Raw genomic sequence first — 22302 nt, forward strand, 5'->3', positions numbered from 1 at the left:
ATATCTAAAAGTTCCTGTTACATTTGTGTGTTTGTATTATTTTGTTTTATTTTTAGTGCTCTATTCCTCTGAAATTTTTTTTCTTTTTTCAGATATCAATTAAAAAAAAAAAAATATTATAGATATTATAGTCTTGTTTTGTTTTATTATATTTTAGTTTACATCGTTTTATGCAAGCTTTAAATTTGGAGCTGCGTTAATTTTCCAGTGATTTTCAAAAATGAAATGTGTAAAAAAAAAGCTTCACAAATATACATATATATATATATATATTTATATATATACATACATGCTTTATCACAAGAATTTTCTTTTGATATAGTTACAAAAAAAAAAAAATAAATAAGTGTATATTAAATACATGTGCATATGCATATAAATATAATATATGTATAATAATATATATATTACAAAGACCAAAAAAGAGAAATTTTTTTTAAGAATTTTTCTTTTTTTTCTTGTGCATAAGATATTTTTTGCACTTCTCCAAAACAAGTGTGTTCCATCAAATTAAAAAAAGTGGAAATTATAAAAAAATATTTCCAACAATAAGGTCGTAATTTTAATTTCGTATATCAAATTCCTGCTGATTGATCTTGTTCACTTAAAAGGATTAGTGCCAAGGTACACGCATATATAAGTATATATAAATTAAAATACATATATATATATATATATATGAACATTTTATATGCACATATTGTATGTATTTTTTGTACGTATATTTCTCGTCAGTTCAAATAACCTATTGTCGATATGCTCCTTTAATTTTTTTCGTCATTTTTACAAGTTCATATACCAAAATTAAAGAGTAATAAAGCACGGAAAGTAAAAATTTACATTTTCTAAATCAATGTTAAGTGAAATAAAAATTTTGTCTGTCGGTGTTATTTACATATTATAAAATGTCTAAGAAAATAACAACTATTACTATATTATTTAAATTTCATTTTTTTTTTTTATTGTAACATTATGGAAATTCAAAGATTGAAGGTATCTACAAAAATATGCATATAATTATTATTGAATGAAAAAATTGTGAACTGTCAATCATAAAAATTTTCATTTTACTTAAGGGGGAGTATAACATAGTGGTCGACAATTATAAATTAAAACATACAGGTAAAAGAGTAAAATGAGTAAAAATAAATACTTAAAAAAAAATATGTAGGTCAATAAATAAACAGGTAAGTAAATAATTAATTAAAATTGTGTGCAGTAGAGTAACGAACAATTGCCTTGAAGAACATATCTTCATTATATGACAATAATTCGGGTATTACTTTTTTCTTTTGAAAAAATTTGTTCTTGTATGTCCTTCGTTCAAATAGGAAAGGGACAGTATCAAGTTTAAAATTGTTCAATGAAAACTGAGTCTCCTAAGTTTATTACATGCTTGTACAATTGTATAATTTTTATTCCTTCTTACAAAATATATAAATATATACAAAAAAATATGACTAGTTCAGAAAAAAAAAAATAGCGAAAATAGTAAAGATAGTAAAAATAGCAAAAATAGTAAAGATAGTAAAAATAGTAAAGATAGTAAAAATAGCAAAAATAGTAAAGATAGTAAAAAAAGCAAAAATAGTAAAAACAATAAAAATAACATATATTTTGTAGCTATATATTTGGTTATTTTTCTGACATGTGCATATAAAATACATTTCCTTATTGCCTGTTCAGAATAATTACGTAAACATAAACATAAACATATATGTACATATATATATTACACTATTATTGCCACAATTTAAACTTTTTATAAGTACCTTTTCTTCATTTATAAACTCAGCACATAAATTCCTATTGACATATGAGTACGATGATGCATTATAATTATTTGGGTGTGTTTGTTTATTTTATTTATTTTTTTTTTTTTTTTGTTAGAGCGTAGAAGTTATCATTTTGACAATTTTTGGTAAAATTTTTTTTTTTTTTATTTTTAAATAGTGCAACATCCTATTGATAGACAAAGATTTTGTTTTCAATATTTTAGTTAAGAACTGCGCATTGATATTTTTCTGCATATACAAAAATATGATACGCAAACACATAAATGCGTAGTTAAGTACATATATGTAAATATTTACATATATTATATATATATATATATATATATATATATATATATATATATATGTATATGTAAATACATAGATATGAAAAGGATTAATTTTCCACACAGAATAACTTAAAATTAAAAAGACATGAAAATAATTTGTTATTTTTCCTTCCTTCATCAATAAAGGAAATTACTATTGTGACTAGGTTATTTTACAAAAACGTCGAAAATTTTATACGTGACACCGTACACATTATTGAATATTATGAATTAATAGGAAAAAGGTTAACCACTTTATATGTATAAGTAAAACTAGAGAACAAGTGAAAAATAGTCCTTTTTCTATAGAATGTTATGTGCCTTTATATAAATACTCTTCATTGTGTTTAAAGTTTACATATATATGAGCATATAAATTTATATATTCACATGCACATACGAATACGAATACGAATACAAATACAAATACGAATACGAATACGAATACAAATACAAATACGAATACGAATACAAATACAATTACAAATACACATATACATACACACATGCACACTAACACGTATACATGAATGCACAACTAAATGTGTACTATATATGTACCTGTGTAAACCCATACTTTTTTTAATTTTTCTCATAACAAATTATGTAAAAAAAATGCGCAATGCGTAATGTGGAGGGAGTTATAGGTCCATTTTATAACGTACTAATAAACATTTCATGTATATTTTTAACGATTGACGAATAATAGAAAAAAAAGTATACATGTAGGTTTTTTTCTCATATATTTTTTTATTTTAACTTATTTGAATGCATTTTAGTTTATTTGAATGCATTTTAGTTTATTTGAATGCATTTTAGTTTATTTGAATGCATTTTAGTTTAATTGAATGTATTTTAGTTTATTTGAATGCATTTTAATTTATTATAATGAATTATTATTATTATTATTATTTTTTTTTTTTTTTTTTTTTTTGTACATTTCTTTTTGCCACTTTTAAAAATATTGAAACGAAATGAAATAATTTAAATGACATGTATGTAGATGTAATAAATACGTGTATATAGCACAAGCAGGTGTATTGTCTTTATAAGCATTTTCTCATATTAAGCGAAAACGATAATGATAGAGTCATTTTTAGAGCGCTTGTAGTGCTGTATATATATATATATATATATATATATATATATATATATATATATGTAAGTTGACATGTATGTACGCATGTTTGGATGTGTGTACATATGTATGTACTACTCGCATGTATGCATATGAATACACATAGAAAGGGAAAAAAATTGCGACGGAAAGATGAACTACGCAAATAACAGCAATGGTTTACTGAATAATAACGAGAGTAGTGAAGTTAATTCCTTTTTGAGCAATTATGAAAATTTAAATATTTCAAAGAACAGCACTGCCGAAGAAATAGCAGAGAAGTATTTAAGAAGCAAATTAAGTTTTGATTATAAACATATTAATAAGGTAAATTATAATATTAACAGCACAGGCAATTATTGCGAAAACAGTAATAACTATAATAACAGTAATATCAGTCATAACAGTAGTAACAATCATAACAACCATAAAAGTAATAGCTATAGTAAGTATAATATGGATATGCCATCGGACCACAAAAATTTAAATAATAGTGCTCATAATAAAAATGATGACAAATTAAACTATTTGAATAATATCACAAATAATAATTATTCAAGTTATGAACGAAATGGGAATTTTCCCTATGATAATAACAACATAAATAAGGTATCAAAATTTTCTAATTTAGTTAACAATAATGTTCATTTAAATTATTCTAACGATAAAAATGATGAGAAAAAGGAATATACAAATTTAATTCTGAACACTGGTCATGTTAATTATTTAGCCACTACTTCTACTTCTACTGGTCTAACAGAATTTAGTCAAATGAATAAATTTAAAGAGCAGCAAACGAATAATATCTATGAGAACAATCATTTTTTCAAATATAATGATAAAAAAAGTAAATTAAATTATCACCACATGGGAGTCTTGGAAAAGGAAAATTTGAAAAATATTGATGAGTTAATGAGCGGATATGATGATGATAGAAATCATGATGAACATAACAACAGAAGAAGTAGAGGAAGAAGTAGAGGCAGAAGTAGCAGTAGGGATACTTTAAAATACAAACATAGCACAAGCAAACCCCATATAGAGAATGAAAAAGGAAGGAGCGAAATATCGGAAAAGGAAAATTTTATTACATCTTTGGCTAAAAAAAGAGAGTTGTTGTCTGGTCACACATATTATACTGATCAGAATAAATACAAACATGAGTATAATAATAGCAGGATAAGTAAATGTTATACGGAGAATTCCAAATTTAATAATAAAAAAAAAAATTTAATGCAAAGGAATAAAGACTATGTGCAATACTTAAGTAACAGAAATAGCATTTTGAAAAATGAATTGTCAATAAAGAAAGATTTAATGAAAAAAATAAGCGTGCCTGCAAAATTTGAATACACACAACATATGAAAAATAAAATAAACAATAAAATGAACATGAATAGAAGTAAGCATCATAGATCCTTCTTTAACTCTTTCTATAAGACTGAGAAGGCGTTATATAGCGACACAGGGTTAATCAACAGTAGCATGAACATATTCAATAGGAATAGCGGAACGCATAATAGCGGAACGCATAACGGCAGCACAAATAGTAACATCCACTTACGAACTTTCGAAAAAGAAAGCACCAAATTAAGTGAAAAGAACGATCCCACTTTCTACTTAGCAAACGGGTTAGCAGCAAATATGAACAACATGGAAAATGCAGATATCCCATTTGACATAAGTTTTCTAAAATCTACCTGTTCCGACTCGAGTAAAATCATTGACTCCCCTTTGAACTACGATAATGATAGGGACAACAACTACGGTAACTACAACGATAACAACGACATCTTAAGTGCAGCAAGCTGTGTTATGAAAAAGATCAAAAACAATACAATGATAATGAACAACATAAATATTCCAAACTGTAATTCAAATAAAGATTCTTTAATTTTTTATAGTGATACAAAAAATAATAAAAATCATATAGGAGACAGTGTAATATATGATGAAAATAATGAAGAAAAAAAAAATAGAGCAGTTGAATATATATCACCTAGTAGTATTAACTATACCCATATAATGAATATTAATAATAATACAAAGCAACATATAGATAAGAAAGATATATTTCTAAGTACTAATAAATCAATTGTGTTAACACAAAATAATGAAAAAGTGAAAGATGACTATCCTTATATGGAAGTGGACAGGGAAGAATGTGCCCCAAATTTAATTCAAAAAAATAATAGAAATATGAGTAACAACATTTCTAATATTAATAATTTATATAGAGAGAAAGAGAAATTAAAAAACTTCTCTAATCCATCTGAATATCATCTTGGTCAGGATGAAAATATGAACGAATACGACGATTTTAGAGGAACAGGCCTACAAAGTGGACAACAAAATGGCACTATACATAGCACCATAAATAGCGCCATAAGTAGTACTATAAATAGCACTCCCAGTAACACAAATAGTGTAAATCTTAGTGTAAATGTAAATATAGCAAAAAGCACACGCACTAATACCAACAACGAAATAAAGAAGGGGGAAAATAATAAATACTTAGATTCTAACTTAACGTATAGCAAGAATAATAATACGCACGAAAAGAATTTCGTCCCTGGTAGAAACTTCGCTTTTAGCAGCGAAAACAGGTGCCCACAAAATAATAGTATGTTCAGTAGTACTTTCACAAGTAACTACAATAGTAACTACAACCACAACAGCAACAGTTTCAGGGAATACTTGGGACACGCGAAAAAAGTAGATGTGAACGAGAATAGAATAGATACATATGATAAAAAGGGGGCCGACATTCTTTCCCTGTACTTTTCAGAAAATAAATTAAACAGCATATTTAACAATAATGTCAAAAAAGGCTTCTCGCGAAACAACAATAATGGAAATAATGGCAATAATAGTAGTTATAGTGGCAATAGGGGTAATGACAGTATGCACAGTACCGCAGAGGGGAGGAAAGGACTTATGGGGAATCAGAATAATAAACTGCGTCTTCAGAGCAAGTTAAAAAAGAGTAATGTAATTAGCACCAGTAGCAGGAGTACTATGCATTATTTTTTGCAAAATGAGTTTTCAAGTACTAATAAGGATAAAAGTAATGTACACGAGTTAAATAATATAAATAATTATGAAGACTATTGTAAGTATATTAGTGAATCGATAAATTACATGCCAATAACAATTAAAAACATGAACATATTACTAGCTCTAGCCTTATATTTTTTAAATTTTACCATTAACAATAATTCGACAAAAAATGAATTCCCAGATGATGTATTAATAAAACTTTTAAACAAATTCTTATTTTGTTTAAATTTAAAAACATGCTTATTAAAAGAAACGAAAATGATGAATACCAATGAGAATAAATATTATTATATACAAATAAAGCATAACGAAAATATACTTAATAATACTACTGTTCATATGAAGAAGGAAAAGAGTGAAATGGAAGCACTCCGAGGAAAAGAAGAAAGAAAAGACGAACTGGTAAGGTGCAAAAAGGAAGGGATTTCCCAAGATACAACTGCATGTCCAGCTAGCTTTTTTACATTTTACAATAAAAGAATAATTAAAAATAGAAAGGAGGAAAGTGACAAGAAAGCGGATAAAGGATTTGAGATGAGTAAAAATTATGTTGGAAATGAAAACACTGGTAATGATAATAATAATTACTATAATAATAGCAACAACAATAATAATAACAACAATAATAATAACAACAACAATAATAATAACAACAACAATAATAATAACAACAACAATAATAATAATGACAATAGCAACAACAATGGCAGCAGTGACAATGGAAGTGGTAACAACAACGGCAGTAGTAGTCACAAGAAAAAATGCTTTTACATGGATGAAAATATGAAAATCATTAGCCTAGTAGAAATATATAAAATAGCTTGGTGTTTGTGTGTGTTAAAAAAAAATTGTTTGTACATTGACTTGTTAAGAATATTGTATAAAGAAATAGAATGTGTGAATATAGAAAAGGAACTAGTGTTTTGTGTTCTTTATATTTTTAAATATTGCAACATCATTGAAGTAGAAGAATGTAAAACAAATTTGAATAATCATATATCGATGAATTTAGAAAATAATAATAATGAAAACTTATGTATGTATTTACATTTATTAAATATTTGCACCTTGCATGATCAGAAATTTTTAACGAATGGTCATAAAAAAAATATTGATAAAATTATTGCATATTTTTACGATCAAATAGAGAATTTAAATATATATGTGTGTACTAATATATTATGTGTTTTGGCAAATTTAAATATAAAAAATCATGAATATCCATATTTTTTTAATAAAATGTTGAATTATTTTAGAAGTAATATCAAGAAAATGAACAAAAGTGTATTGCTTGTTAATATTATGTGGTCGTTATGTATTATCGAGGTGACTTGTTCAGAATTTTTAAAAGATTTAAGTGAATATGTTATAAACATTTTACATTTTATTCCTTTGTCGGAATTTATAACAATATCATGTAGTTTCAGTTGTCAAAAAATGTTGATTATCAAAAATTATTTTGAACATGTCAAAAAGACAAACGAAGTAAAAATACAACATAAATATTTACTCAACCTTCCAAAGGAGTTAGTTGATGAGTATAAAAAATATGAATTTTCAATAAATGAATATTATGAAAAAAAGAAAATTTTTCCTTATTATTTTTACAGAAAACCAATATGTCACTCGATTATTTTTAAAATTTTAGCTTACAATTTTTTGCACTATGAGCAAAAGCAGGAAGCAACTCCTCATCAAGTACTGACAAACCACATCCCTGATGACAATGTCAGCGGCAAAATTAGAAGCAAAATCAGTGGCAATAATAATCGTAATTGTAATTTGTTCTTACCTGACCCGGACAGTGCAAGCAGAAAAACTGGCAGAAGTTTAAGTGTAGAGACCAAAAAGGAAAATACTAACAGTGAAAGGGAAGCAAACATGCACAATTCACGGTTTAACAGTTCAAACATTTCCCGAAACGTTAAGCACAGCAGAGTGATACCTGACGATGAGATGACCTCCTTCTCTTCCTCCTCATCAGTACAAAAGAATGATAGCGGAAGAAGTAGACATAAGAATGGAAATAGTAAACTATTGAGTGAAAAAAATGAGTGTACAATGAAAATTTATGGGGAAAATGGAACCGTAAATAATGACTCCCTTTTCAACATGAACAAGTCAGGTAATATCGCAGCTAGCGATTTAAAAAATAATTTAAACAAAAATAAATATTTCAAAAAGTACAATGAAAAGAAAAAAATAAAAGAATATTACAACGTATGCAATAGAAATAATAACTATGAGTTTGTGTTAAATTCCTGTGAACGAATTTTATTTGCAAATTTGATCGAAGATTGTTGTAATAATTTTGATGCATTAAATTCTCTTCACCTTATTGAACTGTTATATACATTATGTATATTAAATTTAGACAAGAGTAAGATTGTCAAAATTGTAGAGAGGAAAATAGATCAACACATATTTAATGAAAACTATGAAAAATTTCTAAAAAAGAAGAAGTATGTGCATAAGGAGTACTCTCAAGAAGAGATAGAAAATGAAAGGAGTGAAATGATTATTTTAAATTACATATACAACAAGTTTGTTGAGGAACACCTATTGCGTGGTACTGTTACTTCTCGTGCTGCTGCTACAGGTGCTACTACCGCGAGTACTACTATTGCTACTACTACTGCTGCTGTTGCTACTACTTCTACTACTACTGCTACTGACTGTAATAGTAATATTAATAGTGCTATTACCAAAAGCGATGCAGATTATGCCTTTGCCCTCGTTCTTGACAATATACATTTCCGAAAATATATAAATGATGAGCATTATTTGAATGTTATTAAGGCAAATAAGGGACCAGTAGGGGAAAGTAAAGGTGCCTTTTATAAGCTGAAAAATATTTTAAATGCAGCAACTTGCAAGGAAAAGGATCTAGGGAAAGACACAAATGTAAAGGAAAACAGCTGTACTACTGCTCCTGCCACTACAACTACTACCACTGGTACTACTACAACGCTTGAGGATCGTAATACAAAAAAGGACTTAGACAAAGGAGAAAAGAAAAATAGAGAAAAAAATTACAAGAACATTTTAACCATTCGCCAAAACAATGAAGCAACACATATGATAACAAGCACTGATATTAAAAATAATAAATTGAATACAACTAACTTTTCCATTCTAAATGAAGTCGATGATGTGGTGAGTAACTACTATAATAAAAATAATAATAATCCTTATCCTGTTGTCCAAACAGTAACAGATAGTAGTAATAACAACTATATGAATACAAACATACACAATTATTATAATAGTAATAATATTAAGCATAACGAAACATACGATAATGTACTACTACTGCAGCAGGAAAGCCAACAGTATGGTATTACAAATAAAGGAAATAATAAGGAGAGCATCATGATGCATATATATGAAAACAGGAGCGATAGGGAAAAACACACGGACAAAAGCACCTTGAATGAGTTACTATATATGCAAAACAGAGGCAATAATAATAGTAATAATAACAATCATAATAGTGGTAACCATAATAATAATACGTACATCAATAACAACGAAGAGAGAAATACAGATAACTATGCCACCCATGATGAATGTGAGGATAAGAAGCAACTAAATGAATTTAAAAATGACTTAAAAAATACTTATGATATAGCTATTGCATATTATAATAAAAGAACGAAACATACCATTTTGGAAAAAACAAATAAAAACAATGTACTGTTCAAAGGAAGTGAAAGCGAAAAATTTTCGAAGCAAAGAACAGAGGATATTATAAATTCGAAGATTAACAATTTGGAGGTTTGCACCCCTGAGATTTGTAGTCCTGAGATTTATCATAATATCATTACAAAAAGAAATATTCAAAAGATAGTTGATGATCATACACAAGAACAGCAATCCAAACAAAAATTGTCCACAATTAGCTCTTCTTCTTCGTGTGAAAACAAGATAAAATTAAAAAAAATGCATCATTTGGATAAATTTAATTTTTATAAAATTTTTGTATTCTTACTGCAAATTTCTGCTATTTCTTTGTTCTCCTTTGTGATCATATTTATATATACATCGTTCAAATAGCTCCATTTTTAAGCTCTTTAAAAAAAGAAGTAAAGCAAAACAATACAAAGAGGAGGGGGAAAGGAACAGGGGAAGAGAAAAACAGAAAGCAAAATAAATTACAACAACGAGAAATGAAGGGCAAAATTAACTAATTAAAGGCTTCCCCATGTTTCAGTTCCATGTATGTCTTATATGTCCATGTACTGGGATTCCTACAAAAAAAAAAAAAAAAAAAAATGGGAGTACCGTATGTACATGTGCATGTGGGGAATATGAAATTTCACGATACTTTGTTTTTTTAAAAATGGCACCTTCTTAAGTGTAGAACAAAGTGCTAATGTTTTGGTATATAAAAAAAAAAAAAAAAAAAAAAAAAAAAAAAAAAGTGTTCATTTTAGTTTGTGCCCCTGTTTTTCCATTTGTTAAAATTGTGTACCTATACATGCATATACGTACATACACACATATATACACAAGCTAACACAAGCAAAAATTATTATTGGGGGTGCAACTCGTTTTTCGTTATATATAATATACTCACGCACGTACGTTCATACTTACATGCAAACATAAATATAAAAGTATTTCATATACATATACCCGCGTACATACGCTACAAGCGCAAAGCCGTTCGTTGTTATAAAAAGAAAAATCTGTGAAGGTGAAGATAATTAATTATTTCAATTTATTATTTTTTTTTTTTTTTTTTTTTTTGTACTATTTACAGAAATGTATATGAAAGAACATTTAAAACGTACTATCAAATATTTAAAAGAACAAAAAAAAAAAAAAAAAAAAAGAAGATTCTTGTATGTTTCATACATTACGCTATGTATGCTTAGTTTTTTTTTTTTTTTTTTTTTCACTCTACAGTATTTCTTATTTTATTTTTTTTTATTTTTTTTGCTACATGTTCATAAAATACTCTTTATTATTCTATATTTCTATTTTGGAAGCTATGTTTATATGTTTCGTTCCTTACTTATTTATCAGTTAATCTATTTATCTGTTTATTTTTTCCTCCTTTGTTTTTTGAATGCTCGATTGAGTGTTTTAGCGTCATGTAAGGGTGCCATTCGAATGGAGGTAAACATATATTAGTATTTTATTTTTTGGTTTGGGGGGGGGGTTATCGTACTTGCTTTCTCTTCATCTTCTGTGTTCCTTTTTTTTTTTTTTTTTTTTTTTTTTTTTTTTTTTTTTTTTTTTTTTTTTTTTTTTTTTTTTTTTTTTTTTTTTTTCTCTTATTTTCTCTGCTTGATTTGTAGTCCCTAGGAAGAATGTCAAATGCAACTCATTCGCGGGTGCCCCTTGGAACGTTCGTTGAATTCCAAGTGGTGATACTAACAAATGATGAAAATCATTTTTCGAGTGAATTATGTGATAGTACTTGTAAGGGATTAATAAAGATAAGCAATAGATGTATGATTTATTATATTCTTAAAAATATAATTGAACAAAAATTAAAATATATTACTATTGTGGTGAATCAGAAGTACTATGAAGATATGGTTACATATATAAATGATACATTCCCGGATAATTACAAATTTGATGATAAGAAAAATAAAAATAATTATTGCATAGATGTTGAAGCTTGTACAACTAGTGGTAACCACGAAGTGGGATCCATTCAGTCTCTACTCCAGATAAGAAGTAAAATAAAGGTAAAAAGAAAAGAATAAAAGGTACATCATCAAAACGGGATGGAGAGGAAAAATAAAAAAAAAAAATAAAAATAAAATAAAAATAAAATAATAATAATATGAGTAATAATAGTAATAATAATAATAATATGAGTAATAATAGTAATAATAATAATATGAGTAATAATAGTAATGACAATGGTAATAGTAATAATAGTAATGACAATGGTAATAGTAATAATAATATGTGGCAGAACTGCTGTGACGCTGTAACCGTTGAGTGTGATCTACATGCTCAATGCATTTGTCTATGTGTGAGCTCATTTGCGTATTTCTCTTCTTTTCATCCAATCAGTCCGACTTCATAGTAGTCAACTGCGATATCCTGGGCTTCGTCGATTTCCACTCCTTGGCAAGTAAGTCCTTCCCATTTTATTACATCCCCGCAGCTTGTGTTAGCAGTACTATAATGATTATGGTATTGATACCTCCTCTCTGCTTCTCCTTTATTATATTTAATTATTTATATATTTATCCATTTGTTTGTTTATCAATCCGTTCGTTTTTTAATCTACTTTTTTACTTATTTGTTTATTTTATTATGTTTTTTCCCATCCCTCAATGCTACAGACCTTTTTAGAGGGGAGAACGCCATATGCGCTTTATTATTACTGGAAGACAGTGAACCAAATTCTAATAAAAAAAAAAAAGAAATAAAAGATGAATATGCAAACTTAGAAAACAATGTATGGGTTTGTATTGATAAGAATAGTAAAGTGGTTAGCATAAAAGATACATTATCAATGAAACAGAATGGAAAGCTAAAAATTAGCAAAATAAATTTATTATTTCATAAAAAATTTATATTAAAAACAGATTTGATAGACAGTCATGTGTATATATTTAAAAATTACGTACTTGATATAATGGAAAATAAAAAGAATTTCTCGAGCATCAAGGTTTGTAATGCATTAGATTCATATGGTAGCGGAGGTGCCTCAATGCATGCGCATATATATACATACATGCACTTATACATACATGCACTTATACATACATGCATTTATACATACATACACATATGTGCACACATATGTGTGTATATTCCTGATAACACATTCTACATTACTTTTTTTATATCCCTTTAGTATGATCTGATACCCTATCTAGTGAAGATACAAAACACGCGAAGGGCGGCAGGTAAGTATAACATTCAGACGTACATGGGGATGTATTACTACATATATATACTCAAATGTGTGTCTGTACATACGCGCACATATTTACGCATACCCATTTATGCATATGTGTTACCGACTAATATATTCCATTCACTACTTTTGAAAAAATGCAGAGTACTACTTAGAAGCCGAATTTAAATTTAACATGTACAAGAAGTTGATTAATAAATACGAGGAGGGAGAAGATGTTAACAAAGAAGGAAGAAAGGACAAGATCATAGATAACTTGGTTGATAAGGTACTGATAATGAACATAAAAGTGAAAACTAAAATGAACAAAAAAGGAAAAAAACAAATTGGTATCAGTCCAATTTCCATTCTGAGAGTGAGCTCAAACGTACATAAATCACGTGCGTTCATATACGCACACATGTATACACTTGCGTATAATACCTACTCATATATATGATTCCACCATTTATTTTTTCCACATCTCCCTTTCACGCAGCATGAAAATGTCGAGAGCGTTGTTTGCTACGTGCAGCCGAAGACGAATGGGTTTTGCCAGAGGATCAACAGCATACCTAATTTTTTCAAAGCGAACTTACTGGTGCGTAAGAATATATGCAAGTGTATATGGGTGTATGTTTACAAATATATGGATGTCTGTGTACAAATATATGGGCGTCTGTGTACAAATATATGGGAGTCTGTATACATATGTACATGTGTGTGTACGCATATGACGGTGAAAAAACGAAGAAGATTTAACAACTATGCTGTTTTCGATTGCGCAAGAAGTGAAACCCCTTTTGTTTTTGCGTCTAATTTTAATTTTAATTTTAAAAATGAATTTAATTTTAACGTAATTTGTACCTTTGTTAACTCTCACCATTCCCCTTTATCCTTTTCCCTTTTCTCAGTTTTGTGTTTCTAGACACGATCAGCTTAAAAACGTATTGCCGCCATATTGTTTTTTTCTCCTAAGCGACAAGAATCAAGTCGTGAGTGCACAAAAGGGAAACTAAAATATAATATATATATGTATGGGTACATGTACGTACTTATTAAGCATACAACAAGGGAGAATTCATTCCCTCTTTTTTTTTTTTTTTTTTCCATATTTTTGATTTCAGTACAAGGATTGTATAATAAGCAGCCAATTTGAATATGAAGAGAACGTACACTTGAAAAAATCAGTCCTAGGTACAGTTCGTTTGTTCCTCGATTGTTTAGCTTTATTTAATTTTATGTACACATATATATACGTACAGGCATATGCACATGCATATGTACATGCATATGTACATGCATACTTAAGTACGTTCACGTTTGTATGCACATTTTTCTCTGTCCTTGTTGTCTCTTCTTTTGTTATCGTTTTTGTTATTACGGATACTGTGCACTTTTTAACCCTTTTAAATATATAAGTTCAGCTTAATATTTTTTTTTTTTTCCCCGTTTTATTTGTTTTATTTGTTTTATTTGTTATATTTGTTTTATTTGTTATATTTGTTATATTTGTTTTATTTGTTATATTTGTTATATTTGTTTTATTTGTTATATTTGTTTTATTTGTTATATTTGTTTTATTTGTTTTATTTGTTTTATTTGTTTTATTTGTTTTATTTATTTTATTTGCTTTATTTTTATTTTATTTTCCCTCTACTTTCATTTTCCACGTGCACAGGTAAAAATGTGAAGATAAAAAAAAATTCCTCAATGAGCAGGAGTATATGCATGGACAACATAACTATAAATGAGAACTGCACTATCCAGAATTGTATTATTTGCCAAAATGTCGTTATTGAGCATAATTGCAAGGTAATTAAAAAATAAAGAAAAAAAAAAAGGGAATAAATAAAGTAAAATAATTACTCAAAATATGGAGAAAATTTTAATTAAGCGAAAATTTTGTCAAATGCACCCTTTCCAGTAACATACATACATACATATATACATACACACATACATACATACACACATACATACATACACACATACATACATACACACATACATACATACACACATACATACACACATACATACACACATACATACATACACACATACATTCAGAGAACACCATTACTAAACGTTCCTACCCTAAATATCATTGCAAAATTATATTTCATTATATATATGAATTTTACCATCTACAGTTAACTGATTGCATTGTACGAGAAAATAGCATAATTGAGAAAGACAGTATCTTTGAGAAAGAGACACTTCCTTTATTTATTTCATAACTCGGGGATTAATGTATTAATAGTTTAATTCTTCTTATTTTTCTTTCTTTTTTTCCTTTTTTTTTTCCTTTTTTTTTTCCTTTTTTTTTTTTCTTTATTTGTTTTCACTTTTTTTTCCTTCTGTATTTCATTTCATATAATTCGCTATATTTTATTCCCCCTTTTACGAGAATATTCCCCATATGTTTTCATATATTTTTATATTTTTCCTGGCTTATTATCCCCTTTTTTCTTTCTTTTTTTCATTCTTTTTTTATTTCTTATTATCTTTCTTTTTCATTCCCTTGTCCTTCTCCTTCGCCTTCTCCTGCCCTTTATCTTTTTTCTTTTCCTTTTTTATTTTTTCCATTTATATTTCATATGAACTATTTTTTTTTTTATTTATTAGTTCTCCCCATCCCCTTAAGTAATTATACAATAGATATATATACTCATACTTTAACATTTGTCCCCTTCATATAAGAATTTTATTTAAAAATTTTTTTTCTTTTTTATTTTCATTTTCATTTGTTCTATTAAATTATAACTGTCATTGTACACATTCGCCAAAATAAGAAAAATTTGTTGGCTCCTTGTTTTTGGTTCGATCCGATCTTTAAAATAAACGCGGCACAAGAGGGAAAACACATGCCCTATAATTTTGTGTATGTACGTGCGTGTTTACCCACGTATATATGTTCATACATGTATGTATGCATATGTATATACATTTTTTTGCGTACAAAAACGGTTCAATGTACGCGTAAAATAGGCCATTACAAGGCGCAGATACAAGTAAACATAAAAGTGCTTTACATAAAATGAAGAGATATTCGAATTGACGCTTTCATTAGCGAACGAGGAAAATAGTACTGAAATATTATCATATAGTATAAAATATATACAAATATAATAAAGGCTTACACAAATAGGTGCTTTCGTATGTACGTACCTGCGTAAATGCGTAAATACGTTAATACGTAAATACGTACCTTCATAAATATGCTATTACTAAATTAAATGCGTTCTTATATACATATACGTATAAGCACAAACAAAAGCGCATATGTTCACATGTTCGAAAAAAAAAAAAAAAAAAAAAAAAAAAGCATGTATATACATTTTTTTTGTTTTTTATCATGTATTTAAACGAACTGACAAATCTAGCTTTCGTTCATAAAGAGGAGAGGAGTAACGAAACTAAATAATTTTATTATATGTAATAGTAGTCCTTTTTATTTTTTTCCAGCTATTCTTTCGTCGTTTATTTAGTTAAAATTTATTTATTTTTTTTTTTTTATAAAGTTGAATTACAAAATGAAAGTTGAGGAAAATAGAAGGAGGGAAACTAAAAATGAGTCCGAAGTAAGCAAAGGAAGGAGTGGCCTCAAGGGCGAAGAAGATATAGAAAGGTGTTAACAGAATAATAAGTACATGCATATATATGCATATATATATATATATATATATATATGTACGTATGTTTGTATGTACGTATGTTTGTACGTACTTATGTTTGTATGTACGTATGTTTGTATGTACGTATGTTTGTATGTACGTATGTTTGTATGTACGAATGTTTGTATGTACGAATGTTTGTATGTACACATATATGTATGTTTATGCATGTATGCATACATATGTAATGTATGTCCGTATTTTCATATACCTACATATATATGTACGTATTCTTGTATGAACATTATGAGCAAGCAAATACTCATCAGAATAATACAGGGCGAGTAATATAACATTATTACAATAGTATTATATTTATGTATATGTACATACCTATATGTACATCCGTGGAACCGCTTCTCAACGGTGGTTTGTACACCTTCTCCAAAACAACAAAGAAAAGATCATTTTGCTCTTTTTTGATTTATCCTGTGCAAAGATATTCAATAGCAATTCAAAGTCGCATGGGTGAATGAGTTATCCTTATATTTGGGAATATACATATACACGTGTATATACCTTTATGCATACAAATATATTATACGTACGAATAACACGGGGGTTCAATATGTACAAATATAAGCATGCGTGTTTAAATATATATGCTTGCATAAATGTTCGTGAAACACAAATGAGGCATTTTTTTTATTTTTACCATATTGTTACAAAATTCTTTTTTTATTTTTACGTTACACTTGTATAATTATTCTTTTTTTTTCTAGGTTACGTTTGTCTAATTCTTCTTTTTTTTTTTTCTTTGTTACTCTTGTTTAATTATTCTTTTTTTTTTTTTTTTTTTTTTTTTTTTCCACATTCTTATCTAATTCTTTTTTATTCCCCGTGGCTTCTATTTTAGGAGGGTAAAGGAAAATGGAAGAGGTAGCTCTTTATTAACAAAGAGGAGTATATCACGTTCTACTAGGGTACAACATAACTCATTAGAAAATGATTTAAAGGGAAATAAACACATGCATGGAAAAAAAAGAAGAAAGGATAAAAGTACATCTGATATTAATTCTTCTGTAATAACATCCGATAAGTCTAGTGAGCATAACAGCTCAGACGAATACAGACGAAGGAGAAGAAGAAGAGAAGAAAGGGATGGTCGTCAAAGGGATGATCGTCAAAGAGATGGTCGTCAAAGGGATGGTCGTCAAAGGGATGATCGTCAAAGAGATGGTCGTCAAAGGGATGGTCGTCAAAGGGATGATCGTCAAAGGGATGATCGTCAAAGGGATGACCGAGAAAGGGATAGCCGAGAAAGGGATAGCCGAGAGAGGAATGATTACGAAAGGGAAGGACGTGATAGAAAAAATGGATACGAAAGGAATAGCCACGATAGAAATAGTCGAGAAAGAAATAGCCATGAAAGAGATAACCGTAAACCACGCGAACGACATGAACGACGTGAGAAGGAAGACAGGAGAAAGAAAAGGTCCAGTAAACTTAATCGAAATTTATCATCATCCCATGAACGATCTAGATCAAGGGAGAGAAGAAGAAGAAAATTACAAGCAGAATGCATTAAAAAAGCAGGAGGATTTAAAAAGCTAGCCGATATGGAAGGTCATGAAACAACAAATGTATTTTGGGATGGTTTTCAGTGGGTTGCAAAAACAAATCAGTCAAATGTTTTTCATTTAGATCCTGCAGTTATGAATTCTACAAGAAAATTAAGGAGGCTTTATTTTGGTAATCTACCACTTCATTTAGGATTAAGTGAAAATGATTTCCAAGAGATAGTATGGAATGAAATGAAAAAAAGAAAATATTGTAATGATGAGAATGTTAATCCTGTTTTATATGTTTGGTTTGCGAAAGATAAAGGAAATTATGGTTTTGTTGAATTTTCCACTGTAGAAGAAACAGAAAGAGCATTAACAATGGATGGTATGCTATGTAAAGGGGTTACTCTTAAGGTCTCAAGACCAAATGACTATTCTACAAATACAGTAAAGCATAATCAAAATACCCTTCTTCAAGCAGTGGCCAAGAATAATAATAATTTATTAGCTACTATCAGCTCCAACAGTGTAAGCGGCATGAACAACATAAGCGGTGTGAACAACATAAGCGGTGTGAACAACATAAGCGGTGTGAATAACATAAGCGGTGTGAACAACATAAGCGGCGTGAATAGTATAAACCCTGCTGGCAATTTATATAATAAGCCACCTCCCCCCCCTGGTGCCCCTCCACCTTCTGTGCTCAAAGACTCAACAGATCCTACCTCACTTGAGTACAACAATATACAAACAAAGTATTTAAGAGTATTAGAAATCGTTTCTGCAAATTCAATTAATCATGAAGATTACTCTTCCATCTTAGAGGATATAAAAGATGGTTTTCATACGCAAGGTATAATTATTAATTCCATTTTGATTACGCAGAAATATGCACAAACTACTCCATTCAATGTAGGTGATGTTGTAATTGAATTTGAAAATGCTGCTTCAGTTGATAAGAGTATTATAAACATGTCTAATAGGAAATATGAAGGAAAAGTTATAAGGATGAGCAAACTAGATGAAAATATGTATAATACCTTTGTTAAACCCATAATTCGGGATCTGTACGAGCGGCGGATGTGAAGGGTGTACAGTGAAGCAGGGGAATGATCAGCGTGTCCATATATGACTACGTGTGCACATGCACATATGTATATGTATATGTATCTATATAATTATATTTATATATATACATTATACATATACATTTACACATACGCATATATATGTGCACAGTTTCACAGCCGGAGACTTAGGTACTGACGTCCCTTGGAATCGCCAAAAAAAAAGAAAAGAAAATTCTATTTTTATTTATTATTATTATTTTTTATTTTTATTTTAATTTTTACTTTTTATTTATTTATTTATTTTTTTTTTTTTAATTTTTTATTATTTATTATTATTATTTATTATTTATTATTTATTATTTTTTTTTTTATTTTAATTTTTTTTTTTTTTTCAAGAAATAGTGCCCTGTGAAATGGTTGGTAAAGCACGATTAAGGGGAAATCGGCTCGGCTTTTTTTGTTGACTGCTTGCAGTAATTCAGACATAAATGAGAGTTATGCGAGCACATGTTCATGTGTTATATGTATATGTATATATATATATATATGTGTTCGTATGCACATGTGCTCACGAAATCGTGGTTAGCTTTCAAGACCGTTTTTTTTTTTTACTTTATATTTTTTACTGTTAATTTTGTTAATAATTTTTTTACCTATTTGTTTATTAACGTTGTTATATGTATATATGTATGTATATATATGTATATATCTCCTTATTTTATAGCAACTTTTTTACGCAAACTTTGGGTATACATATTACACAAATTTGTGTGTGTTTTTCTTTTTTTTTTTTTTGCACATTTATTTCACATATATATATATATATATATTTTTCAATAGATAAATTTAACTTAATCGAAATTAAATAATAACTATGTTAATGATATTAAACATGCAAATTTAGCCATAAGTTAACAAAAAAAAAAAAAAAAAAAAAAAAAGACGAGCCCTTTTTTTTTTTTTTTCTCCTCCCCTTGCGAAAATACGGCATAAAACTTGTATGTTATTTTAACATTCTAGTGGTAGAAATGTTATGTGTATAAAAATCCTAAACATGTTGATCATCCATACGACATACATGAAGCGGATGAGCACATATTATATATTTATGTATATATGCATATGTATGCATGTATGTATATATACATAGATACATACATATTCATAGATATATGTGTACTACAAAGGCATATAAAGTGAGCATCATCCAACCCTCTCCTTCCCCTTAGCCCATCAAAGTATACCAAAAAAATGAACGAAATCAAAAAGACGGTGTTAACAGAAAAGAAGAATGAAGAAATAACGACAATTTTAAATAAAAATATATTATTTAAAGAGTACAGTAACACAAATGATTTGAAGGATGATACGTTTGTGAATATCACAACAGATTACAGCTTAGAGAGTGAAAAGGAAAAAAGCAATATTTCTTTATTTAGCATTTTTAAAAAAAAATTAAAAGAGGAAAAGTATTGTAGTAGATTTTTAATTCTTTTTAAAATACCATGTAATGCAAATCAAAAAAAAAAAGTCATTGAAACGTTGAAGGCTGATCTTAAGGAAAAGTATGGACCTATTACAGGTGTTTGTATTATGGTAAACATTTATGGTATTATGCTATTAGAGTGTGTTGGGACTAGTAATATATTTTCCTTCATAAAACACTTGGGTGGTATAAAAGAAATTTATAAAGTCCAAATATTATATTTCAGCGAATTACATAATCAAATTATAAATGATGATTTTTATTTCTATGAATATAGCAAAGAAGACCCTAAAGGAGTATCATCGGGCGAGTGTAACTATGTGGACGAGGTAAGCGCCCAAAGGAAACGTGCTTGTTAAAATTTTTTTTTTTTTTTTTTTTTCCAACACGTATGAAGTACACCATTTCGTATGAACAGTTTTTTCTCTTTTCTCTTTTCTCTTTTCTGCTTTCGCTCTTTCCGCATATACACATATATGATATGTGTTTCCTTTGGAAAAAAGAAAAAAAAAGAAAAAAACGAATTGTTTGGGAATCCTCTCCTTTAACCAAATATGCACGATCTTAAAAAATTCTCTGTCACATTGTTGATCTCTTCAATCTCTATGCTTTATGTTTACTTTTCTTTTACATTCTTTTCATATATTTTTATTTCTTCTCATTTCTTCTCATTTCTTCTCATTTCATTTTTTCCCTTCCATGAAACGTACCCACTTGCACAGGTGTGGGACTTGTACATAAACGTCCTAAGTTTATGCTGTTTTATTAAAAACAACAAGGATAAACAGAATATTTTTGATTTGAATGAAAACATAAAAAAAAATTTCTCATCACTGCCAAATTTGTATAATGATGACGCAAAACAGTACCTATGGAATATGGATGGTGCTTGATAAATATAACAAAGAATGATCTGCTCGAATTTATTTGAATCTATCTGGATGACCAACGTTTATTCTGTTTTATACCGTTGTTCTGTTTTATTAATTCGTTTCAGTCTATTATACTTACGCCAATAGTGTTGTTATGTTAACATTTTTTTTATTCCTCTTTACCATTTTTATAGAGTTCGTCTCCTTTTTCATCGAGGACTTTAAGCTACCATTTGACGATTTTTCCGATGACTTCTTGGACTTTTAAGGCCTATAATGTGTGCATGCGTCATATGTATGTGTATGAGCATAAATTTTTCGCCTTCCTCAAACTTCATCTACCTTTCAGTAAATCCTCTAGTGATTGCTTTATACGCCACTCACCCATTTGCAAAATATGTACATCGAAGATATGTTCATCTTGTCAAAAAAAAAATGTTACACGTATATACCCTTGCAGTATGCGGCATGTAACAGGTTAGTAAGCTTTTTTTTTTTTTTTCTTTTTTTTTAATACAACTCGTCAAGTTTTTT

At 28.3% G+C, this 22302-nt stretch overlaps 4 protein-coding genes across 4 annotated transcripts; all 4 read left to right on the forward strand.

The window, feature by feature from the left end:
• Positions 1–972: 972 nt before the first annotated feature.
• On the forward strand, positions 973–2003 carry MKS88_004304 (uncharacterized protein; the record flags this gene model as incomplete). The annotated part of the gene is made up of 6 exons (XM_067217468.1): positions 973–993; positions 1077–1130; positions 1332–1348; positions 1484–1634; positions 1891–1921; positions 1954–2003. The coding sequence occupies 6 exons, from the start codon at positions 973–975 to the stop codon at positions 2001–2003; spliced, it is 324 nt and encodes a 107-aa protein (XP_067071894.1).
• Positions 2004–3374: 1371 nt separating this feature from the next.
• On the forward strand, positions 3375–12004 carry MKS88_004305 (translation initiation factor eIF-2B subunit gamma; the record flags this gene model as incomplete). The annotated part of the gene is made up of 2 exons (XM_067217470.1): positions 3375–10262; positions 11588–12004. The coding sequence occupies 2 exons, from the start codon at positions 3375–3377 to the stop codon at positions 12002–12004; spliced, it is 7305 nt and encodes a 2434-aa protein (XP_067071895.1).
• An 80-nt stretch (positions 12005–12084) lies between these two features.
• MKS88_004306 (translation initiation factor eIF-2B subunit gamma) lies at positions 12085–15398 on the forward strand (the record flags this gene model as incomplete). The annotated part of the gene is made up of 10 exons (XM_067217471.1): positions 12085–12234; positions 12321–12381; positions 12596–12924; positions 13114–13165; positions 13320–13531; positions 13655–13756; positions 14070–14150; positions 14283–14352; positions 14837–14970; positions 15312–15398. The coding sequence occupies 10 exons, from the start codon at positions 12085–12087 to the stop codon at positions 15396–15398; spliced, it is 1278 nt and encodes a 425-aa protein (XP_067071896.1).
• Positions 15399–16694: 1296 nt separating this feature from the next.
• Positions 16695–22036, forward strand: MKS88_004307 (uncharacterized protein; the record flags this gene model as incomplete). Its single annotated transcript, XM_067217472.1, has 5 exons — positions 16695–16789; positions 17692–19407; positions 20640–21225; positions 21619–21781; positions 21963–22036. The coding sequence occupies 5 exons, from the start codon at positions 16695–16697 to the stop codon at positions 22034–22036; spliced, it is 2634 nt and encodes an 877-aa protein (XP_067071897.1).
• Between the last annotated feature and the right edge of the window lie 266 nt (positions 22037–22302).

The sequence above is a fragment of the Plasmodium brasilianum genome, chromosome 12 (assembly GCF_023973825.1).
Source record: "Plasmodium brasilianum strain Bolivian I chromosome 12, whole genome shotgun sequence".
Classification (NCBI taxonomy): Eukaryota; Apicomplexa; class Aconoidasida; order Haemosporida; family Plasmodiidae; genus Plasmodium; species Plasmodium brasilianum.